Below are 25332 nucleotides of genomic sequence, written 5' to 3' on the forward strand. Positions count from 1 at the left end.
CATGGTTGATTCATCTCTGCTAGTTGGAGGATAGCAGCATTTAAAAGCTGCACCTGCTGTGATTTGGGATTGCTGCCAGTATCTTTTGGGATTCATAACTCAAAAGCAGTTGAAATTAGAAGTAGATAAATAAATATAGCCCTAAATAATTTGTTCCTGTTTCTTTTACTGTGGGAAATGATTTTGCAAAGTATATCCATTACTTATGTGTGTCTTGTGGCTTTCAGTAGGTGTTTTTCTGTTTATAAGAGGCAACATCCACAGAACTTAGTGATAACACCTAGTGAATTCCCATTTTCTAACTGGAAAAGTTTCCAGGTGGCAAGCTGAGCAGCTGTGGAGAATGTCACTTCTGGAAATCTGAATATAAACATGGCATTCTGCCTGCACAAATGTGTTCTAGCTGGTTCTGCCTTGGAAGGAAAGACAGAGAGATTCGTTCTCAGTTTAACTTAAAACAATTTATTTCTTACTACTCAGAATTTAATTGCACCCTGGGTATTTGATAGAAATAATTCAGACAGCAAACATGGACTCTCTCCTTTTTCTTTTCTAATTGCTATAAAGTGGCCATGTCTGTTGCCAGGAAGATTTCTGTTTTGCCTAGAAGCAGGGCTTGAAAAACCTAAGAGCTGGGAGGTATTTTGGTTATTTGAGATGCAAAGGCTGAGAGTCAAGGATGAGGATCAAAAGCAGCTGTTCCTGCAGACAAAGGCTGATGAAATTTTCAGTAGGGTTCAGTACTGCATGCAGGACTCAAGGTCCTGCCAGCACGGTGTGAAAAGCTGGAGGCAGTGTGCTGGCAGGTAAGCGGATGGTGAGAGGCTTGCTGGCCTGAATTGTGGGTGACTGTTCCCAGCCTTGCATCACTACTCCCCAGGGGATGGGTGTGAGAGCCTGCTCTGAGCTGCGGGCTTGGTGTCCTTCCTTCTCCATCAGTAACTTTGTGTTTACATCTTTTGCTCTCACTTGCAACTTTTGTAACTCAACCGAGGCTTGACCCTGAATTCTTTGGCACTTCAGATTCAGAACTGACAAGAAACAGTGTTGAGTTCTCCACAAATTTAGTTTTGGCGTTATCAAGCTGATATGTGGGGAAGGCAGATGTGGTGGATTGACCTTGGCTGGATTCCAGGGTCACATCAAGGCTGCTCTATCTCTCCCCATCCTTAGCTGGACAGGGGAGAGAAAATATAACAAGGCAAAGGCAGAGAAAGGTCACTCCCCCAGTACCCTCATAGGGAAAACAGACTTGACTTGGGGAGAAAAGTTAATTTATTACCAATCAGATCAGAGTAGGAACAGGTTGCCCAGGGATGTGGTTGAAGCCCCATGCCTGGAGACATTTAAGATGAGACTTGATGTGGCCTGGGGCAGCTTGCTCTAGTTGGAGGTGTCCTTGCTGACAAGGTGACCTCAGAGGGCCCCTTCCAACCCAATGCAATCTCTGAATCTTAAAAATACCTTCCCCCTCCCTCTGCCTGTGCCAGGCTTTGAGGACCCTTATGGTCAAAAAGTTTCTTCTTGTGTCCAAGCTAAACCTTCCCTGGGGCAACCTGAGGCCATTTCCTCTCATCCTATTGCTTCTTCCTAGGGAGAAGAAGAGGCTTGATACCCATATTTGTGTGTACAGGAATGTTTGGAGTAAGAAGTGCATGTTTGTGTCTGCATCCACCACTAATAGTGAGAGTGTTTATTAAATGCTCCTACAGAAATGGTCATATGAGGACTTGTGTAATGCAAAAAGTCCACCAGCTCAGTCTGCACATGCATTTAACTGTAGAAGAAATGTTTGTAACTGCTGTGGTAGAGTTGGATCTGTTAATTCAGAAGAATTCAACAGCTTCTTTGTGAAAGGAGAGGAATCTGGCAGGCCAGGGTGCCTCAGCTGAAGCAGGCCAAATGCTTGAGGGAGAGACATTCACTTGTGCTTGAGCCTCAGGGGTGGTTCTGCAGACAAATAAAGCAACTGTGAAGCTGCTCTGAAAAAGCCAACTTAACTTGCCATTGCAGAGGGCTTCAGTCAAACTGGGGATGAGAATTCCTGAGCAGTGGCACCACACACCTTCCATTATTTACAAATAGGCAAACCAAGCAAAAATCTCACACTCAGAGTCAGGCTGTCTGTGTCACTGTGGCATCTGGACAAATTCTGCTTGTCTTTTGGGTAACTTGAAGGCTCTTTGATCAAGAGAATTGTACAGTTTTAAAATAATGTGGAAATGTCACGAGGAGACAACTGGAACCTTTACCCTTCCCATTTCCGAGAAGCTAAATCACAGAAGCACCAGGTTGGAAGTGACCTCAAGGCTCATCTGGCCCAACCTCTCTAGGTGACAGTGCAGTTGAAATGAGCTGGCCCAGCAGCCTGCCAGGCTGAGTCTTCAAACTGTCAAATGTAGGGGCATCCACTGCTTCCCTTGGGAGATGATTCCAATGTCCAACTTGTTCTGGAGTCCAATCTCCCCAGCAGTAACTTGTCCCCATTGACTCTTGTCTTCACCTTAGGACTCTTGTAAAAGGGAGTCTCCATCATCTTGGTAGCCACCTTTTATGTACTGGTCCATGGTAAAAAGATCTCCCCTAAGCTTTCCCTTCTCAAGGCTGAACAACCCCAGCTGTCTCAGCCTTTGTCACCTGGCAGGGCAGCCAGTGCTCTAAGTCTGTGCTTTCACTTGTTTTCTCTTAAACTTGGAAGTCAGGAGGAAACCATCCTGACCATCCTTTCTTTTGACAATTTGTGGAGGTTGTAAGCTTTAGTAGATTGTTGGTGAAATAATGAATACTTCCTATTTAATAATGAAGTGTAAAGTACAGTAATGAAGTGGAGCTGATTAGGGATGTAGTAGGGAAGAAGAAAGTCTTAAATACAAGGAGGAAGTGAGTGTTAAATACGTAGGTGAACATATTTGGCTCAGCAAATCTTCAGGTCCTCCTCCTGTAAGAGCAGGAGCCATATGCTAAGCTGTCAGTTGTCCTAAGGATGGAGAGGAGGCTGAAGGAACCCACGGGGGGATAGCACTTGGCATAAACCAGGCAGAAGTCAGAAGTGATCTGTCAGTGCTCCATTTCTTCAGGCTGGGGCTCCTCAGCTGTCTCGGGGCCAGATGAGGACCAGAGAGCACTTCAAGTGACAGCTCACACCGTAACCCAGCAGTGACTAGGAGAGGGGGCTCCATGTGTCCTGCTGGATTGGGGTGCTGAAGAGGTGGGATGGAAGCCTGGCTTTCTCGACTGGTGAATATCTTGAGCAAATATTGCAGCTTTTTTAGAGCCTGTGCTTAGAACTGCGGCATGTTTATAAACAGTGTGTGAGGTTTGGGGATTAATTGATGCCAAAAGGACTGAGAGCTTTAGGGTCTTTATCTGCAGGCTTCATATTTACACTGGAGCTACATTTCTAAAACAAATTGCAGCACTTCAATCAATAATGGGTTCTTCAATGGGAAAATAATGCTTTTGGATTCCAGATTTTGTTGGTGGGACCTGTTTTAATTGTCAATTTCAACTGGTAAAACCTGCTGTGCTTGGTTTGATTTGAACCAGAAATTTCTTCTTGTTAAGAAAACAGTTTTTTAAATGGATTTTCTTTTGTAAACCACTATAAAGTGATTAAAAGTGCTAAGCCCTTCAAAAGGCAGTGCCTTGCAGTATTTGAATAGCTTACATCTTAATTAGTTTTTCAACTCTGTGCCTGCCTCACCTGTGACTTTTTGTTCAGCAGCATGTTTTGCTACAAGGTAGCTGGTCTTGAGTTTGCTCACTCTTTGATTTTAGACTCTTCCCTCCTCATGTTTTGCTGTTTCTTTATGTTTTCAGTAACTTGATCTGCTTTTTGAGTTCTGACATAAACTTTGTCTAAAATTTACTGTGGTGCTGTGGAAAGATGGTTTGCTTTTACCTGCTTTTGTTTTAAAAATTAAAAAGCGATGCCTGTAAATTAATTTTGAGTTTTATTTATTACTGTAAAATTGGATGAGACCAGAGGGCATCTCCTTGTATTTATCCTTTATAATAATAACGTTTGCACCTTTACCTTTGAATATTTTGATTTCTAGGTGTCAGTCAGTGGAACTGTAACTTGGCAGTATGAAGTAAAAAAAAAAAAATATTAGTTAATAGATTGTTGGCTTACATTGAAGAATGTTTGTAAAGCAATGAAATCAAAAAAGAATGGATTGATAGATTGTTGGTTTACATTGAAGAATGTTTTTAAAGCAATGAAATCAAAAAAGAATGGATTGATAGATTGTTGGTTTACCCTGAAGAATGTTTTTTAAAGCAATGAAATCAAAAAGGAATGGATTGATAGATTGTTGGTTTACCCTGAAGAATGTTTTTTAAAGCAATGAAATCAAAAAGGAATGGATTGATAGATTGTTGGTTTACCCTGAAGAATGTTTTTTAAAGCAATGAAATCAAAAAGGAATGGATTGATAGATTGTTGGTTTACCCTGAAGAATGTTTTTTAAAGCAATGAAATCAAAAAGGAATGGATTGATAGATTGTTGGTTTACCCTGAAGAATGTTTTTTAAAGCAATGAAATCAAAAAGGAATGGATTGATAGATTGTTGGTTTACCCTGAAGAATGTTTTTTAAAGCAATGAAATCAAAAAGGAATGGATTGATAGATTGTTGGTTTACCCTGAAGAATGTTTTTTAAAGCAATGAAATCAAAAAGGAATGGATTGATAGATTGTTGGTTTACCCTGAAGAATGTTTTTTAAAGCAATGAAATCAAAAAGGAATGGATTGATAGATTGTTGGTTTACCCTGAAGAATGTTTTTTAAAGCAATGAAATCAAAAAGGAATGGATTGATAGATTGTTGGTTTACCCTGAAGAATGTTTTTTAAAGCAATGAAATCAAAAAGGAATGGATTGATAGATTGTTGGTTTACCCTGAAGAATGTTTTTTAAAGCAATGAAATCAAAAAGGAATGGATTGATAGATTGTTGGTTTACCCTGAAGAATGTTTTTTAAAGCAATGAAATCAAAAAGGAATGGATTGATAGATTGTTGGTTTACCCTGAAGAATGTTTTTTAAAGCAATGAAATCAAAAAGGAATGGATTGATAGATTGTTGGTTTACCCTGAAGAATGTTTTTTAAAGCAATGAAATCAAAAAGGAATGGATTGATAGATTGTTGGTTTACCCTGAAGAATGTTTTTTAAAGCAATGAAATCAAAAAGGAATGGATTGATAGATTGTTGGTTTACCCTGAAGAATGTTTTTTAAAGCAATGAAATCAAAAAGGAATGGATTGATAGATTGTTGGTTTACCCTGAAGAATGTTTTTTAAAGCAATGAAATCAAAAAGGAATGGATTGATAGATTGTTGGTTTACCCTGAAGAATGTTTTTTAAAGCAATGAAATCAAAAAGGAATGGATTGATAGATTGTTGGTTTACCCTGAAGAATGTTTTTTAAAGCAATGAAATCAAAAAGGAATGGATTGATAGATTGTTGGTTTACCCTGAAGAATGTTTTTTAAAGCAATGAAATCAAAAAGGAATGGATTGATAGATTGTTGGTTTACCCTGAAGAATGTTTTTTAAAGCAATGAAATCAAAAAGGAATGGATTGATAGATTGTTGGTTTACCCTGAAGAATGTTTTTTAAAGCAATGAAATCAAAAAGGAATGGATTGATAGATTGTTGGTTTACCCTGAAGAATGTTTTTTAAAGCAATGAAATCAAAAAGGAATGGATTGATAGATTGTTGGTTTACCCTGAAGAATGTTTTTTAAAGCAATGAAATCAAAAAGGAATGGATTGATAGATTGTTGGTTTACCCTGAAGAATGTTTTTTAAAGCAATGAAATCAAAAAGGAATGGATTGATAGATTGTTGGTTTACCCTGAAGAATGTTTTTTAAAGCAATGAAATCAAAAAGGAATGGATTGATAGATTGTTGGTTTACCCTGAAGAATGTTTTTTAAAGCAATGAAATCAAAAAGGAATGGATTGATAGATTGTTGGTTTACCCTGAAGAATGTTTTTTAAAGCAATGAAATCAAAAAGGAATGGATTGATAGATTGTTGGTTTACCCTGAAGAATGTTTTTTAAAGCAATGAAATCAAAAAGGAATGGATTGATAGATTGTTGGTTTACCCTGAAGAATGTTTTTTAAAGCAATGAAATCAAAAAGGAATGGATTGATAGATTGTTGGTTTACCCTGAAGAATGTTTTTTAAAGCAATGAAATCAAAAAGGAATGGATTGATAGATTGTTGGTTTACCCTGAAGAATGTTTTTTAAAGCAATGAAATCAAAAAGGAATGGATTGATAGATTGTTGGTTTACCCTGAAGAATGTTTTTTAAAGCAATGAAATCAAAAAGGAATGGATTGATAGATTGTTGGTTTACCCTGAAGAATGTTTTTTAAAGCAATGAAATCAAAAAGGAATGGATTGATAGATTGTTGGTTTACCCTGAAGAATGTTTTTTAAAGCAATGAAATCAAAAAGGAATGGATTGATAGATTGTTGGTTTACCCTGAAGAATGTTTTTTAAAGCAATGAAATCAAAAAGGAATGGATTGATAGATTGTTGGTTTACCCTGAAGAATGTTTTTTAAAGCCAAAGAATAGCCTGTGGAAAGAATAATCTGAATGTCTTGGTTATGCAGCAACTTGTTCTCAGTACTGATTAGTTTGCAGCTTTATGCAGACCAACTGGGGAGCCTTTATAGAGGGATGTCATTAGTAATAAAAAGGAAAACTCACCTTTAACAAGATTTTGTCTTCTCTACAGCTTGCCCAGTTCAGGCAGAGGAAGGCACAAACTGATGGTCCGAATGGATCAAAGAAGCAGAAAAAGAAGAAGAAAGCCACAGGCATCAAAGATGAAGGATCAATACAAGATGGGCTCGATGCTGATCGGTCTCGAGGTGATGAAACCTCTGCCTGCAGCAGCCGAAGGGGAGCAGCTGCCACTGCTGACTGTGCTGTTAGCAGGACTTTGCATGGTGGGGAGATGATCAAGCACAACCAGGCTTACACCATTGAGGTAAGGTTGCCTTACTTACTTTGGGAGGGGAGGGCAAAACAGCACATTAGTTTTGAGTGTGGGAATCATAAAGGAACTAGAGTAGGAGATCTGGGATATTATTCCCAGGCCTTCTTTGTCCTTCACATGTCCAGAGAAGGCACTTCCTACCTACCTGCTGGCACCAAGCTTTCTGTGATGGTCAGTGTCTTGCACACTGTGGAGAGTTTGTTTGTACTGCTGTGCTCCCTGAGTGGATAAAGACAGGTTTGGCTTTATTGCTTCATTTTATGCCTTTTGCTTTATTCAGAATTCACAAATTGCAGTGGATTTTGATCACTGTAGCTATGGCTACAGCAGAAGGCAAAACTGAACGTGTCTCTTGTACCCATAATGTGATCTGAGTCTTTCTGTTTCATGAGAAGGAGGAATGAAAACACTACTTGGAACTGGATGGTTTAACACACTGATGAACTGATACTCTACTTTTACTGCTTAAAGAAGAGTAGTACCTTGGTGGAGGGGCAGAGAGACTAAATTCTGCATGTGACTAAGTAACTGTGACTGATACATTTCTGTTACAACATTCAGCCTACAGTCAGTGCAGCACTTTATAGGTACATGCCTTTGACACAGAGCTTGTCACAGTTAGCAAACTCATCTTAGGGCTTCAGATCTGTAGTAGCTCAGTAAAACTGTCTGTGCAACTCCTAGCTTTTCCTGGAGGAGGTAATCAGTGCTGATTTATCCTGGCTGAGAGCAAGTACATCTCCCTGCTACAGCTGGAGAAACAGACTGACATACAGAATCATAGGGTAATTTAGGTTGGAGGGAACCTCTGAGGTCGTCTAGTCCCAGTCCTGTGCTCAAAGTAGGTGTAATTAGATCAGGTTGGTGCTGGTAGCCTGTGCTGGCCTCTGAACGCTGAGTGCAGGACATGGATGGGTTTAAAACTGAAGCCCCCAAGGGCATGTTCTTAAGAGTGGGTGTGATGTTTCTCTGGCCTAACGTACTTGCAAAGCAATGCAAACAAATAAATCCAGAGGTGCATAAGGTTGGGTTTTTTCCTAAACATTATTCACTTCCACAAAAAAAAAAAAAAAAAGCTGGTTCCAATTAGGAGAACATTTTGTGTTGTCCCATGTTACCTGTGCTCTGCTTATTCGTGTTCAGTTGGTATTTTGCGTTGGAAGGTGATGTGCCCAAGTCTCTATCTCTGCAGTATTAATAAAAGAGGAAAAGCTCTGAGATAGTTTCAGTGAATCTCAGAACTTTCTGTTTTTAGTCTTTTAAGTGCAGTGATGTAGCCAGAGAGAGGCTGTGTTACAGTAATTGGATTAGAGCTTGCTTAGCAGAAGTGGCAGCCACTGTAGCAGGCGGTTTCAGGCTAATCTGTGTGACGGAGAATTACAGACAGCTTCTTTGAGCTGGTTGCTTTTTCACCCAACATTAAATCTTTGCAGGCTGCTGTGTCAGGAGAGTAAGGCAAGATTACTGCAGGCATTATGGAGGATTATTTTCTAGCTGAAATTCGATTCCATTTACTTATTTCATCTTTACTGCAATTCCTGTTTAGAATTGCTCCTCCTGTGCCACAAAATAGACTCAGAACTTCTGACTTTACTGCCTATCTATCTACAGGTCTTGATTGGGCTCTTTTGTGGTAGTTGTGTGGGTAGAATTTCATCTCCTTGCACTTTTTCCAGTCCCCAGTGGAATTAAAAAATCCAAATCCCAGTCACAAAGTTTTTCTTACTCAGTGTGAGTAACAGAAAGTGCAATAGAGGAAGCACTCCTCTGGAAGCTTACTCCCTGTCTGAACTTAGAGGGCAAAAATTCTATTTTGAGAATTCCAAGTTATATTTCCCTTCCTTTCCTAAGGGTGGGATCCTACATCTTCCTGTGATCCCTCAAGTGGCAGAAATTGATTAGAAGGACTCTTGAAGCACTCTTGTTGTTTTGTGCTGTCATTGTCCATTCCATTTCACCTTCTGTCTGGGCTTACTTGTCATTTCCATTAGGTCTCAACCTTCTTACAAGATTTATTAGAGAAATGCCACTTGATATTTCTTGGCTGAAGCCTCTGGGTCTTAACTTCTTTCATGTTAAATGCTTTTTGTCTTGGTCTCAGAAAAGGAACAGTATGTTGAGTTTCTAGTTGCCTTTGGGCTTTGTCTTTAACCTGTAGCACCCTGGTATCTTTTGGTCTTGACAGCCATAGTGTCCTTTTCCATACAAATAATCTAGAAGACACAGCCCAGAAAATAAACTGGATCAATAAAACTTTTGGGTTTAGCATTGCTTCTTTTTGGGACTTCCTACACTTAAAAAATGGAATAAAGGAAAAGCCACTTCCAGGGTAAAGAGTTGCTGAGATCACCTTCTCTGAGGGCTCTTGAGAGGATCACAGAATATATCTGGTCGAAGGGACCTTCAGGATCATCTAGTCCAACCTTTGAGATGATGCCTAGGACTAGATTGTACTAATGCCAGGAAAGCAAAAAAAAATTAGTCTGTGGTAGGGTAAAACTGTCCTGGAGTCACCTGGGTAGTAAAAGCTATTAAACAAAGCTTCTTAGAAAAGAAAAGTGTGAAGTTGTGTGCTGCAGAACACCTGCAGATTGACTGAGGTGGGATTAGTAACTCACCTGTTGTTTCTCACAGGATGAATCCCCTTGCTAATAGTTTTAGAATAGCTTAACTGTGATAAAAATCTATAGCTTCATGGTCATGGTTTCTGTTCTAGCTGTTACTCCAGCTGTTAGTGCCTGAGATTTCACAAGGCAAGGGGCAGAAAGAGTAAGAAAGAGACACTGGGTAGGATTCTTGAGAATACTAAGGAAGAGAAGTGACAGAACTACAGGATCAGGAGCAGTATGGAGAAACAGGAGAACTCAGTAAGAGAAGGCCTAGGTGATGAATGTGGGTTAGGCATTCCTGTGAGAGAAGCATGAAAGCAGAGAGCAACCAAAGGCCTTGGCTAGAGAAGAGGTGTTCTGTACAATAAGATGGAGGGTTTGAAAAGCAAAGAAAGAAATGCATTAAAAGTTAGCCCAGTCCCTTCAGCTAGTTTAGCAACCCTTGAAAAATGTTTTGAAATTGGAGGGTGAACATAAACAAAGGTCTGGAAATGATCTGTTCAGTAGTGAGGGCAGTGCCAGAAGGGCAGGGAAGCATCTCAGCAGTGCATGGTTCTGACTGCAACCAGTCATCTTCCCATGCACTATCAGCCCCAAGGACTGCAGCTGGAGCAGTTCAGTCCTGTCTGCCCTGGCATAATGTTTTATTGTTATCTGGGAAAGTTTCCTACAGGAACACAAGCATCACTTTTCAGTGCTTGTGACCAATTTCCTATGTCAGTCCTCTTGTAAATCCTCAGATAATGTTTGGCATCTAGTGCCAGAGAACGTGACTCCTCTACACTGCCTAGCCACAGACAGAAACAAGTTGCTCTGGCATGGACCTCCTGTGTTCCACAGGATGATTACTCCCTTTTTTTTGGTATCATCTGGCAGTATTTCCTCTGAAAAAAGCATACAGATAAAAATGGTTTTAATTTTCTGAGCAGTTAAATGTTATCATTAAAGGTCCTGCCTGCACAGCTGCCAGAGATAGTTGGCTACAAAGAGTCTTTGAGTTGCCTGTTTTGTGTGTTCTAACCATCAGCCACATTGCTGAGGAAATTTTGACTAAAGAATTAATGAACCCAGCTTGTCAGGAGCTGTTTGAAGCAAGAAACTTTTGTGGGGTGTAGGTAATGGAATATGTGCAAACTAACACAGTGCAACAGAAACCTCTTTCTTTCAAGTTCATAGTTTCATAGAATTATAGAATGGTTTGGGTGGGAAGGGATCTTGAAGATCATTGAATCTAACACCCCTGCCAAAGCAGGATCACCTAGGGCAGGTCATGCAGCAACAATTCTAGGCAGGTTTTGAATGTCTCCAGAGATGGAGACACCACCACATCTCTGGGCAGCCTGCTCCAGGGCTCCAGCACCCTTAAAGAAGTTCCTCTTCATGTCTAGATGGAACTTCTGATACTCCAGTTTGTGCCCCTTACCCCTTGTCCTGTCACTGGGCACCACTGAACAAAGCCTGGTCCCATCCTTCTGACACCCCCCCTTTGAGTATTGATCAGCATTGATGAGATCCCCTCAGTCTTCTCTAGGCCAAAAGGCCCCCAAGTCCCTCAGCCTTTCTTCATAAGACAGATGTTCTAGTTCCCATATCATCTTTGTAGCCCTCTGCTGTATCCTCTCCTTCTTGAACTGGGGAGCTCAGAACTAGACACTCCAGATGAGGCCTCACCAGGGCAGATCAGAGGAGGAGGAGAACTCCCCTCACCTGCTGGCTGCAGTCTTCTTGATGCATCCCTGGATGCCATTGGCCTTCTTGGCCATAAGGTCACGTTGGTGGCTCATCCTCTTGTGCACCACCCTCACAGGCAAGAATTTCTTCCTAATGTCTAAACTTAATTTAGCTTCTTGCAGTTTGAATCCATCCCTCCCTTGTCCTGTCACTCCATGCCTTTGTCAACAGTCCCTCCCCAGCTTTCCTGGAGCTCCTTCAGGTACTGGAAGGCAGCTCTAAGGTGACCCTAGAGCCTTCTCTTCTCCAGGCTGCACAGACCTTATTCTATTTAGGTAAAGCTGAGAAGAGTCCTTTTCTTGGTACTATTTATTTCTTAAATATCAAAAAGTGTAAGTTGTTCTTTTTGCCTGCAGGTTGTGTTGTCATTGGCAGGCTGTCAGGTGGTTGTTTCAGTGATCATAGCTGAACAGCAGAGTAACTTTTTCTTTCTCAAAGCTGGGATTTCAAGGACATGGAGGTAGCCTTCACTCTCTCTATATGCCTATCTCTTAATTAGTTTCACATAGATGTTAATATTTTCATATGCTGTCTACATACTCAGAAGCAGGTGGGAAATGTCTTGTTTACTGGGTTTGAATGCCATCATTGTAAATATCTTCTTATTTTATTTTAGCTGGAAAGTGACATTCCCACCACAGTAGAAGATTACAGCTCTGAGGTAAGATTGAGGCAATGCTTTTCCTAACTTTCCTTTCAACTTTTTCTTTTGCATCTTTGCTGCAATCTTGTGCATTGTTTGTATGGAAACAGAATTGGTTGGGTTGGAAAAGCCCTCTAAGACCATTGAGTCCGACCATCAACCCAACACCACCATGGCCACTAAACCATGTCCCCAGCTGCCATGGCCATACATTTCTGGAACACCTCCAGGGATGGGGACTCTACCACCTCCCTGGGCAGCCTGTTCCAATGCCTGACCACTCTTGCAGCAGAGAAATTTTTCCTCATCTCCAACCCAAACCTCCCCTGGCACAGTTTCAGGCCATTTCCTTTGGCCTGAAAATTTGTTGTTTGTAAGGAGTGAACTGTCTCAGGCATGAATGTGAGTTGAGAACATTCTTGCAAGAAGGAGCCATAGGATATTTGAGTACAGTAAATACTGTTTATAGTTCAAAAACTCAGTTTTTCACATCTCAAACATGACAACCTGGGGTTTGTTTGCCACTGTAAAACACACCCTAGAATCTTAAGCTTGGCAGCAAGTAGGAGGTGAAGTAATCCAAGGAATCTCCACTGCTGAAGTAGTCTTGTTGTAGAATACTTTGTGCCTCTCTGATTTTATAAAACCAACTGCCCCTTAGAATAAATCTTTGTCCCGTCCCAACACTGTAGCTGTTCATTGTGACACACACCAGGCAATGTTGAGGTACTGGAACATGTCCAGAGAAGGGTGATGAAGCTGGTGAGGGGTCTGAAGCACAAGCTCTATGAGGAGAGGCTGAGGGAGCTGGGGGTGTTTAGCCTGGAGAAGAGGAGGCTCAGGGGTGACCTCATTGCTGTCTACTACTACCTGAGGGGAGGTTGTAGCCAGGTGGGGGTTGGTCTCTTCTCCCAGGCAACCAGCACCAGAACAAGAGGACACAGTCTCAAGCTGTGCCAGGGGAGGTATAGGCTGGATGTTAGGAGGAAGTTCTTCACAGAGAGAGTGATTGCCCATTGGAATGTGCTGCCCAGGGAGGTGGTGGAGTCGCCATCCCTGGAGATGTTCAAGAGGAGACTGGATGAGGCACTTGGTGCCATGGTCTAGTTGACTGGATAGGGCTGGGTGGTAGGTTGGACTGGATGATCTTGGAGGTCTCTTTTAATCTGGTTGATTCTATGTCTCCCTGTCCTGCTGCACTGCATGGTGCAAAAGGAAAGGCATTACTGCAGCAGGGAGTCTGGACATGCCTGGAAAACTGGACAGACTTTCCTAGCTCACATGCTGTGTTTTCACCTGCTCCTTCTCCCAGGCTGCTCTCAACCAACTCTGTGTCAATGGTATCCATGGGTGTGCAGAACTGGTGTATGGGTAAGCTGTAGGCCCAGGAGACCAAGCTCACCAGTCCAGTAGGCCTGTGTAGACATCTATTGACAGTGAAGTTGGTGTCATGGAATAGCAGGGGTTGGAAGGGACCTCTGAAGATCACCCAGTCCAACCCCCCTGCCAAAGCAGGGTCACCCAGAGTAAATCCCACAGGAACGCATCCAGGTGGGTTTGCAATGTCTCCATAGAAGGAGACTCCACAACCTGTCTGGGCAGCCTGCTCCAGTGCTCTGCCACCCTTAAAGGGAAGAATTTATCTGGATTCCAGTTGTCACATATTGCAGATAAGTGAAAATTTAATTTTTAATTGAGATTTTTTTGAAGCTAGTAACTCAGTGCCAGCTGTCTGTCTGCTGCCACAGCAGAATTTCTGTTGTGTTGGAAGTTGCCAGGCTGCTCATGAGGCTTCCATCAGCGCAGCACCCTGCTGTGTGGTTTGGCTGTGTTTGCCATGGATTACAGTGTCATTTGTTGTCAGGTTTGAAGTTGGCCTTTCCCAGAAGGTAAAAGGCATTTGAAAGAAGAGGATACCAGATGAGAAACTCCATGGACCACTGTGTTAGAGGATGTTCTTAATGCTGATTAATAGCTAAATGGTGGAGGTCGAGAGGATGGGGCTGAGCCCTTTTCAGTGGTGCCCAACGATAGGACAAGAGGTAGTGGGTACAAACCACAGCACAAGAGGTTTCACTTAAACATAAGGAGAAGCTTCTTTGGTGTGAGGGTGCTGGAGCCCTGGAGCAGGCTGCCCAGAGAGGCTGTGGAGTCTCCTTCTCTGGAGGCATTCAAAACCCACCTGAACGTGTTCCTGTGCAGCCTGATCTGGGTGACCCTGCTCTAGCAGTGGGGTTGGACTGGATGATCTCCAGAGGTCCCTTCCAACCCCTACCATTCTGTGATTCTGTGTTACTGTTTTTCACTTCTGTGATGTCCAGGTCCTGAGCTAGGTCCCTGTGAAAACAGGCAGGATTGCCAAAGTTCCAGACAGCTGTTTTGGCTGTGAATAGCAAAATCCCTTTTATAAGTGAAAAGCCTTTTGTAGAAAACTCAGCTGCTGAGGAGTCTGGAACCCCTAGTGAGATCAGGCCTTTATGTCTTTCCCAGTAGGTCTTGTTCTAAAGCATCTAAGAGTCTTTGATTGTTGCACACAGAAACGATTCACAGGGATCAACCACTGTGTAGGTTACAAAAATCATTCACAGCATCTTTACCAATTAAGCCTAAATAAAAAGGGAGGTAAAAAAAAAAAAGGAAAAGAAGTCTTTCATTATAGAGCTTCTATGAAATTACTGGTGTAATTAATCTGGGACATGCACCCAGATCTGAATGAAGACATTGGTGCCAGGCACTGCATAGGTACTTGCATGGCTGACTGTAGAAGAAACATCTTCATCCAGTTCTGGTGCCCCCAAATCAAAAGGGCATCAAACTGCTGGAGCAAGTCCAGGGGAGGGTCACAAAGGTGATGATGAGAGGGCTGGAGCACTTCTGCTATGGAGACATGCTGGGAGAGTTGGGAGTGTTCAGCCTGGAGAAGAGAAGGCTCCTGGGAGATCTTAGAGCAACCTGCTGGTACCTGAAGGGGCCATAGGAGAGCTGGGGAGGGATTGTTGACAAGGGCTGGGAGTGACAGGTTGAGGGACAATGGCTTTGAGCTGGAAGAGGGGAGATTGAGACTGGAGATGAGGAAGAAATTCTTTCCAGTGAGGGTGGGGAGACACTGGAACAGGTTGCCCAAGGAGGTTGTGTCAGCTCTAATGCAAATGTGATGGTTGCATCATCCCATTTGTAAGTGTTCTTGGGTTTGGGGTGACTTAATGATTTGCTCAAGCATGATAATCATTTGTAAATAAGCCCTGATCCAGACTGTGGCAGAAATCTGAGCAGTCAAGCTGCCTTTTTTTTTTTTTTTGGTGTAAATGTAGTGCTTGGGTCTGAAATGCTATGATGCTTCTCTACCATCATTTTTCTTACAGGCCTTGATGTAATAAGCAACTCTGTGGGGAAATAACAGCTGTTCTTGCTTTCTCCTTTGCAAATATTGGTCTGCTCTTTGGCAAGCCTGCCTGTCTAGTTTATTCTTGCTCAAAAGTCCACAGCATATTCTTTTTATTTGGAATTATTTGGGGGTTTGACCTGGAACTGCTGTTGTTGATTGTGCTTGCCTTTTGGATGTTCATCACTGTTGGTTTGCATAGACTGTAGAACAAAAAAAATCCCACAGAAGCTGAAAGGGGTTGCAGTGGTGGGTGAGTGAGAGGAGGGATTTTTGAAGTGTCTTGTGTTAAATGTATAATTTCTGCTCGTTTTCAATGCTTAAGAAATTCCTTCAAATTGAGGGTGAGTCTGTGACGTGGCCTTTCATGCACTGCCAACAAACTGGTGACTGGCAGAAACAGTAAATCTTGGGGTGTCTAAATGCCTTTTAGAAAGCACAACTATGTTTACTATATAGTATAGAAGGACTAAACATGGACTTTAAAAGGCAGCAGTGCTGCATTTTAGTAGTTTAAAGTATAAAGGTTTGCATTGGCCTTTAAATCTGAATTCCTTTTTTTTTTCCTTTAGATGTTTAAATTAATATTATGTTTTTTATTTGTAGCCAGTGGTATCTATTTTTGCAGTGTTGGGTGGTTTACCTGTTACCTATGCTTACTTTGATGCAATTACATAAAATATATATTTTTTTAATATATATATAAAATATCTAAAGCTATTTTGTATTTTAAATAATTTTTGTAGCCTAAAAATTTCCATGGGTCTGCAGGAAGTCTCCACATAAGATTCAGATAAATGGAAAACAAGTCAAGCTTTATTTCCAGTAATAATCTACTCAGAAATTGTCTTTATACAGGTAAATGGTTACAGTTTTGTGGCGAGCACAGCTGCACCTGCAGACCTATCCAGGGTACAGTATTGCAGATTGAGTCCTAACACTAATGGGGAATTGCTAAAAACCTCCAGCAGTTTTGTTTGGAATGGAAAAACTCTGTTGCGGCTTAAGAATTTGTTTTGCCTGCTGTGCTCTGCATCTGCATTGTTTGTGATTTATTAACATTGTGTGTCATTGAACCTGAAATGCAAAGCAATTTGCTACTTCTGTTAAGGCTAACTTGAGATGCAAAGCAATTTACTACTGCTATTAAAGCTGAGAAGACAAAGCAGGACTCACAGAAACGCTTTGTGTCAGTGCTGTTGAGGTGTGCGTTGCACTAACAAAGGTTACCATGGCAATAAGATCTTCAATGCTGTGTTGTCTGTCAATGTGCTACGGTGGCTTTTGATGCAGAATTTGATACCTGAGCTTGCTTACTGTGATCAAGCATCAAAAGAAAACATGGCATGTTAAGGAACTTGGATTGATTTAGGAAGAAGAATTTGGAGTTGGAGAAATGTGTTCTGAGCATGGAATGCAGCACTCTCACACGCAGCTAGAGGTGATGGAGAATGAATTGGCTGGGAAACAGCAAGAGATTGAAGAGCTAAACAGAGAGCTAGAAGAAATGAGGGCAGCATATGGTACAGAAGGATTGCAACAGGTATCATCCCCTTGGGTCGCTTGCTACTCGCTGCTGGGTTAGGTGGGGAGAGGCGGAGCAGGGCCTGGCAGGGCTGGTTGAACGGCAGCTCTCCAGAAGGCAGGCTGTGTGTGCTGGAGTTCCACAGCCTTTCTTTCAGCACATACCATGCTCTCTCCTCCTTTGAGTAGCATTTCCATTGTGTGTCCTTTTTCTCTGTATTTAAAATTGACTTGAAATTTAAAACTGCCTTTGCAAGTGACTATACAATTCCAGTCTTCTTCACAGCAGTTTCCTTCCAGCCAGGAATGGAAAGGTGATTTTCCTCAGGGAAAGGCCTAATTCTTCTCCAATTAGTTCCTGAATTAATTTATTTAATACCTTTCTTATTCCTTCAGGATAAAAACCCCTCAGATTTTACTTCCTAAAGAATGACATCAACTGAGTCAATCCTTGAACCAGAAAGGTGTTTGCATGTAAGATCACACAGTCTGAAACACGAGGTGTCTGAAGGTTTTGATTAACATCTAGTAACTTGAGATGACAGCAAAGTATCTCTTACTTCAGAAACTGGAATTCAGAGTTAAATTGCAAAGATCGTTAACAACTTATTCTTCCAGTTTAAGCAAGTGGTACAATGCACAGAAGTCACTGCTTTGTTGTGCTTCATGTCTCATCTCTTTCTTTTAATTTGGATTCAGGTCACGTCGTTGTGCTTTTCTGTTTTTTACAAAGTACTCTAGAACACCAAAATCATTCCAATGGTCATTTTCACCTTCATTATTACTGCAGAATTATAACTTTTTCTGCTTTCATTTCTAATTCAGCTGTCAATATAGATGTTATGTTTTCCACCAAACTCGAGTGATCTTTAAGTGGTTGCCCTGGAGGAGGTGATTGTATCAGTTTTTTGGATGGATTTCTGGCGTTGCATTTTAAGTCAAACTTTGCTTTTAATTTCTGTCTTGTTTCTGCTGTGCTAAGCATAGTGGTTATAATTATAGCATAAATTGCCCAGGGCAGTGGTCGAGGCCCCATCCCTGGGGACACTCAGAGTCAGGCTTGATCAGCCTCTGAGCAACCTGCTCTAGTTGGGGATGTCCCTGCTCATTGCAGGGGGAATTGGGCAAGAAGACCTTCAGAGGTCCCTTCCAACCCAATGCATTGTGATTCTCTAACACAGGACATTAGCAAAGCTTTAGTTCCTCACCATTGTGGCTGTTGTTAGTTTTCCCTGAAAAACCTGCAAGTGCAAATGTTTCATTTCTCAGATGGTTTTGATTACTGTTTAAAGAAGAAATTCAAATACGTTAAACCAAACCTGACTGTGGTGCAATGATGCTCCAAGAGCTGTTTTTGTCTGGTAGTGAGTGGTACCTCTACTGAGAGATGTATCTGGTTGATGTTTGGGTTGGTTTGGTTGGTTGGTTGGTTGGTTTTGTTTGGGTTTTTTTCTCTAGAAGAAGCAAAGCAACTGTAAAAGGAGAGGGCAGAAGGTTGCACACGAGTTCTGGCTAAGAAACAAAGTTTAGAATTGTCAGCACCTTGTGGATCAGAACAGATAAAGTCAGTTACTCAGTTTGATAGAGCAGATGCAAACGGAAAGGGCTGGCACACTTCAATGTCTGAGCTGTTCTCAGCTTTCTCTGCTATAACAAATATCCAGTATTTCCACTAGATCCCTGCTTTTAAAGGAGGGGTTCTGAAAAGAACTCTCAAAGCTTTGCTCCACGTTTAGATAGTTGGGCTTGTTTAAGGGACTTCTGTTTTTTATGTGCCACAGAACAATGTCCCTCTTCTAAATTGGTAAGCTGTATCTGGAAGTGTTATCTCAAGACTCAACATACAACATGGGGAAGCTTCTTTTGGGAAGCACTGCAGACAAAACACTTACAGAAGGTGGCTGGTGGTTTAAGGGTTGTGCAGTACCTAGAGGAGAAGCTTCAGCCAGCCTTGAATGAGTTCAGACTGGCATAATTAAAGTCAGCTGTGAACCCTGAGTGCAGTCCTACAAAAATTAAAACACTTCCAAAGGATTTTTCTTGTACTCTTACAATTTCTTCATCAATACAAATTACAAAAGACTCCTCTATTAAATGCACTTTACCAATGTGCAGCTGGAGCTGATTTTTCTCATGTTGGCACCAGTAATTTCTCTAGGGTCGCCATGTAGGGTACTTCATGTCATTCGTTATGTGGTTTTAGTACAATGAGTGCAGCTTGAGTGAGGGCTGAGAAAACTTGCATTGCTTGTGGGAAAAGTGCATGGACACGAGGAGTTCTGCAAAACTGCTGCAATGCAAGGAGGTTGTAGCTGGTGAAGGGTCTGGAGAACAGGGCTGCTGAGAAGCAGCTGAGGGACCTGGGGGTGTTTAGTGTGGAAAAGAGGAGGGTGAGGGGAGACCTAATTGCTCTCTACAGCTCCCTGAAGGGAGGCTGAAGCCACGCGGGGGTTGTTCTCCCTGGGAACAAGTGACAGGAGGAGAGGAAATGGCCTCAAGTTGCACCAGGGAAGGTTTAGGTTGGAGATGAGAAGAAATTTCTTTTAACTTCTTGATTGAAAGGGTGTTCAAAGCCTGGCACAGGCTGCCCAGGGAGGTGGCTGAATGCCCATCCTTGGAGGTGTTTCCCAGAGGCAGAGATGTGGTGCTGAAGGCCATTGGTTTAGCCCCAGCCTTGGTAGAGTTAGAGAATGGTTGGACTGGATGATCTGAAAGGATTTTTTCCAACCCAAACCATTCTATGATTCTATGTAGTCTGATTTTGCCCTTGAATAAATATGTTTTGTGGAGAGGTCATCTTGATAAATGAGAGGGGAAAAAAAAAAAACTGCTTCTGAAATATTTACAAATGGAGTTTGAAAAGAGAAATGCTGCACTTGGTCTGTGTGGCAGCTTTTAAATGCAGAGGTTAAGGATGACACATTCCTACTGAACTAGGGTAGTAGTTTTTGTTTGTGGCTCTGCTGTGCACTAACAGCTTATCTTTCATAGCTGCAAGAATTTGAAGCTGCTATCAAGAAAAGAGATGACATCATCACGCAGCTCACTACGAACCTGCAGCAGGCACGGAAAGAGAAAGACGAAACGATGAGGGAGTTCTTGGAGCTGACTGAACAGAGTCAGAAACTGCAAATTCAGTTTCAGCATGTAAGTTACCAGTGCTGCCAGTGTTTAGCTGTGTTTGAAAATTGGGGTCGCTTTGAAGGGTCCAGAAATGGCTACTCCCTGCAGGAAAAAAAGCATCTCTGGTGCTTCTTTTAAGACTTGATCTTTCAGTATAAATCATCAGTCTCTTCACAGGTCCTTCATCATAGCAACTGATTTGTTGCACTAATGGACTGAAAAATAGTAATAAAGATAAGTCTGTTTTCTTCCCTGCTATGTGGTAACAGCTCCTGATAAATACTGAATGATGGCAGTTATCTTCAGAAAAAAAACACTTCTGTCATTCGTTCTCAGAGCTTTGGGCTGAAATCCAGCCTGTTCCCTTTGAAATCAGAGCAGCCAGCTGCCAGCTTTGGTGGGCCCCCTGTTCATGGTCTGGTCCTTCTGCATTTCAGGGTAAAACTGCCTCAGGTGGTGTTCCTAGAGGTCGTATAAGTAAGTTAGTTAAGTTTCAGAGAAGCATTTGTTACAAAAGGCACTGCTTATTGATGTGCTATGGACACTCTGTTAGTAAGCCAGGGTCTGCCCAGGTGTTTGAGAAGGCCACCAGCCTCCTGGCCTGGATCAGCAGTGGTGTGGCCAGCAGGAGCAGGGCAGGGGTTGTCCTCCTGCACTCAGCACTGGGGAGGCCACATTTTGAGAACTGGGTTCAGTTTTGAGTCCCTCAGTCCAAGAAGGACATTGAGGGGCTGGAGCAGGTCCAGAGAAGGGCAAGGAAGTTGGTCTGGAGAACAGGGCTGGTGAGGAGCAGCTGAGGGACCTGGAAAACAGGAAGCTGAGGGGAGACCTCATTGCTCTCTACGGCTCCCTGAGAGGTGGCTGGAGCCAGGTGGGGGTTGGGCTCTGCCCCCCAGCAACAAGTGACAGGAGGAAATGGCCTCAAGTTGCACCAGGGGAGGTATAGCATGGACATGAGAAGAAACTTCTTGACCAAAAGGGTTCTCATAGCCTGGCACAAGCTGCCCAGGGAGGTGGCTGAATGCCCATCCCTGGAGGTGTTCCCCAGAGGCAGAGATGTGGTACTGAGGGCCATGGTTTAGCCCCAGCCTTGGCAGAGTAAGAGAATGGTTGGACTGGATGAGCTTCAAGGGCCTTTTCAGCCAAAACTATTGTGTGATTTTGTCTGGTGACAATTTGAGTGTTGCAGTAGAATATTGTAATGGTTTGAAACTGTCTTTTTAATTTTTCTTTGCAAAGTTCAAGCAGAGAAAGCCAAAGAGTGTAAATAAGTCACCATTGGGTGTAAGAAAGCAGAATATTGAGGTCTTTGTGCTGTGCAGGTACTTTGTAGAGCTTTTTTTGAACTTCAGGTGGATTATATTCTAAAGGTTGAGTTTTTGTTATTCTGGATCTGACCTTGGGAACAGTCATTACAACCAGTTCATTTTATTACTTAGAAATGTTTCTGAGGCAGTGCTGTCCTGTCCTAGCTCACCATAAACCGATCCAATAGTTTTTATTAGTTGGATATTTCAGTTCCTCTTGAAGTAAGTAATAGAATGGTGTGCTAGTCTTTGGGCTTGTGAGGTGGTAGAATATTGTAAAGATGACTTTTTCTGTAGCCCAAATTGGTTTTGGAAAATTTTGCTATATTTTAGGTTTTATTCTTTTCACATTCAAGTTGCAGGCAAGTGAAGCCCTGAGGAACACCAGCCATAGCTGCACAGCTGCTGATTTATTGCAAGCCAAGCAACAGATACTTGCACATCAGCAACAGCTGGAAGAACAAGAATATCTGCTGAAGGACTATCACAAGAAGAATGAAGGGCTTGAAGTGCAAGTTTCATACCTTCAGGACAAAATCACAGCATATGAAATGGTGTGTTCCTTGCTAGAAAGATCTTTTCTCCTAATATCTTTTTTTCTTGTCATAGTTTTATGGTTACTATGAAATTTGAGGGCCAAAGATTATGGGTGTGCTGGTTAGAATCCATACAAAGAACTGAGGAAGTGCAGATATATTTACAGTGAATGATCAAACTGTGATGTTTCTTAGAGTGCCTTCATAAAAGGACATCTTATGTTGTTAGGAAGCAGAAGTTGATGGGACAGTCTTTTTCTGTGCTGAGGAAAGAGAACAAATTCTTTCCTTTGCCTCCAGTTTTTCTTATGGTTCCTGGAAAGAGTCTTGAAAGTGCCTAAAGAAAAAATCTAACTTCATTAAAAATGACAAAGCATTCAGTAGTTTGCACCAAATACTATTTTTTTAAGTATCAGAGGACAACTGAAAAAAAATGCAAGTGGCTTTTTTTCCTTCATTTTTGTCTATTTTGGGAGTGTGAGGTGTGATTCTGGGGGCAGGGATGAGGAGAGAGGGGTTGTTACTTAGTCCAAGAGGTCAGTAAATAATTGTGATTTATTTTTCTATGCAACCACTGGCCTTCTACACAAAGGCATTGTGTTTAAATACTAGGTCTGTGAATGTTCTCACGTGTTCAGATAATGAACTAAAAATAACAGCTTGGATCTGCTCATTTTTTTAAAGGACAAACAGAGAAACGAGGGAGAAGATTTGAATAAACAGCAAGAAAAAGAAGCATTAATTGAGGAGCTGGAAGCAAAACTTGGGGAAGAAGAAAAAAATTCATTTCAGCTTCAGGAAAAATTATCAGATGCTACTAAATCAGTTGAAGAATTGCAAGAACAAATTTCACTGAAGAACCAGGAGATTAGTAACATGAGAGCTGAGCTTGCCAGCTACAAGCAGAAGGAAAGACAATGTTCTGAAGAGATCAAACAGCTGATGGGAACAGTGGAAGAGCTACAGAAAAGGTGTTACAAAGACAGCCAGGCTGAAGCTGACATCGTGCAAAGAATGGAGCTGGAAACACAAAGGAGACTGGCACAGCTTCAGGCTGAACTGGATGAAGTGCATGGCCAGCAGATTGTGCAAATGAAGCAAGAATTAATTAAGCAACAGACCCTGGAAATAGAGCGGCGTCTCTCGCAGCAGAAAGCAGCGCTGGAGACAGCTTCAAGTCTGTGTTTGAACGAGGGTGTCAATAAAGATCAAATGCATTCCATGAGCATCAAAATTGATGAGCTGAGTGCGAAACTGCAAGGTGCTGATAACGAAAGGGAACAAATAAAGCAAGAGCTGGCACAGCAGCTGGAAGCCATTTCAGCAGAGAAGTCTCTTCAGCAAACCAGAATCGAAGAGCTTTTGCGGGAACTGGAATTTTCAAGAGAGCAGGTCCAAAGAGCCAAGCAAACTATAGTGGATATGGAATGCAGATTAAATGAAGCTGAGAAATTCCAGCTGGTGATTGAGGATTTGAAAACTCAGCTGGCCAGTGCCTCTGAAGTTAGGAAGGAATTGGAATTAAAACATGAGGCAGAAGTCACAAATTACAAAATAAAACTGGAAATGCTAGAAAGGGAGAAGGATGCCGTGTTGGACAGGATGGCAGAATCTCAAGAAGCAGAGTTAGAGAGACTGAGAACAAAGCTGCTCTTTAGTCATGAAGAGGAACTTTCCAGACTTAAAGATGACTTGCAAAAAGAGCACATGGTGAGCGTGGAAAGCCTTAAAGAGAACTTGAGTATGTACCATAAACAGCAGTTAGATGAGGTGCAAAATGAAATGAGTCAAAAGATAGAAGCCATGCGCAATGAAAGGGACAATTTGATCACAAAGCAAAATCAGCTGATACTGGAGATTTCCAGCCTCCAAGAGTTACATCAGTCTGTTGTAAATTCCAGATCTGAAGAAATGACACTTCAAATCCACGAGCTGCAGAAGGAGCTCGAAGTGCTTAGGCAAGAAGAAAAAGAAAAAGGTACCCTTGAACAGGAGATCCAAGAGCTGCAGCTTAAAACTGAGTCAATGCAGGAACAAATGAAGGAGAGGGAAGATAGCCTTCAGAGAAAGTGTTCAGAACTTGAAATGCAAAATAACCTTCTGAAGGGGGAAAACACAGCTCTGGAGGAGAAACTGAAAAGTGTGTTGGTGAGCTCCGAAGAAAACATCATTTTGAACAGCAGGGTTAGCTCTGAGACAGAGAGCTTGGCCTTGCAAAAAAGAATTGAAAAGCTGATGACTGAAAATGAGCAACTTAAGAAACAAAATAGTCAGCTCCAGGAGGACACTGAAAGGCAGAGGAGTGCCTTTGTGTGTACTGAGAGAAAACTTGAAGCTAATTATCAGGAGCTGCAGAAAGAATGTGCGAGGCTTCTGAAGGCAAAATCTGAGTTAGAAGAGGACAAGAATAAGCAGGAAGCTGAATATAAAAGCAAACTTGAAGCTTTGAATGAAAAGCTTCACCACTTACAAAGCAGCAGACCAGTTTTATTTAAAAATAAAGCTCCTGATTCTGAAGGGAATAAAGAAATCAAGGTGCCCAGGGCAGACGCGTTTGAGGCTGGAGAAGTTGTTGAGAAAGATGCAACAGAACTGATGGAGAAGCTTGAGGCTACCCAGCGTGAGAAACTGAAATTATCCCTGAGACTTTCTGATCTCTCTGAGCAGCTGAAGTCGAAGCACAGTGAAATTGGTCATTTAAATGAAAAAGTGAAATCCTTACAAGATGAGAAAGAAGAAGTTCTAGCAAAATGTAAAGAACTAGAAGTCATAATTAGCCATGCTCAGAGGGGAAATAGGAGTGGTACTAAACCCAGGACAAAATCTTCCAAAGGAAAAACTCTAAAGACTGTTCCTCCAGCCTCTGCGAGCAGAAACAAAACGCTTGGGCCAAGCAATGGAGTTGATGAAGGAATAAGTGGAAGAGGAAATCTAAGTTCAGGCAAAGATACCAATTGTGAGGTAAGAAAAAGGAAGGAGGTTCAGCAGATGCAGCATTCTCTTGCAGAACATTTGCATGGGATGGCAGACAGGCTTGCAGATGAAACATCAAGAGCCATTACACAGCATGAAGATCATCACCTTCAGCAGCAAGTGGATGCATTGAAATCAGAACAGGTAGGTTGCACAATGCAGTCTAGAAAATACTTTAGCTATGGAAATCTGGAGGAGATTGCACTTGGAAATTTGCATCCAGTTTTTCCTGTGAGCTGCTTTGAAGTACAGATGTGTAGTCATGTTTGTAGCAGCATGGCCAATGGCTACAGCTACAGGCCTTGCAAATGAATGGCTTTTAGGGTGCCCAGTGGTAGGACGAGGAACAACAAGTATGAGCTGGAACACAGGAAGATCCACCTCAGTGTGAGGAGAAACGTCTTTACTGTGAGGGTGACAGAGCCCTGCAGCAGGCTGCCCAGAGAGGTTGTGGAAACTCCTTCTCTGCAGACCGTCAAA

The 25332-nt window shown here is 42.1% G+C and overlaps 1 protein-coding gene across 1 annotated transcript in view; it reads left to right on the plus strand.

Annotated features, from left to right (window-relative positions):
- The first annotated feature begins 2222 nt into the window (after positions 1 to 2222).
- LOC128970107 (A-kinase anchor protein 9-like) overlaps positions 2223 to 25332 on the plus strand; it is a 42830-nt gene continuing 19720 nt past the window's right edge. Inside the window, exons 1-8 of the mRNA XM_054385127.1 lie at positions 2223 to 2291; positions 6761 to 7015; positions 11981 to 12025; positions 16248 to 16301; positions 16762 to 16932; positions 19905 to 20060; positions 21700 to 21897; positions 22564 to 24996. Of these exons, the coding sequence (XP_054241102.1) occupies positions 2223 to 2291; positions 6761 to 7015; positions 11981 to 12025; positions 16248 to 16301; positions 16762 to 16932; positions 19905 to 20060; positions 21700 to 21897; positions 22564 to 24996 (3381 nt within the window). The remainder of the gene's footprint in view (positions 2292 to 6760; positions 7016 to 11980; positions 12026 to 16247; positions 16302 to 16761; positions 16933 to 19904; positions 20061 to 21699; positions 21898 to 22563; positions 24997 to 25332) is intronic.

This window comes from Indicator indicator, chromosome 11, assembly GCF_027791375.1.
Source record: "Indicator indicator isolate 239-I01 chromosome 11, UM_Iind_1.1, whole genome shotgun sequence".
NCBI classification, from domain to species: domain Eukaryota; kingdom Metazoa; phylum Chordata; class Aves; order Piciformes; family Indicatoridae; genus Indicator; species Indicator indicator.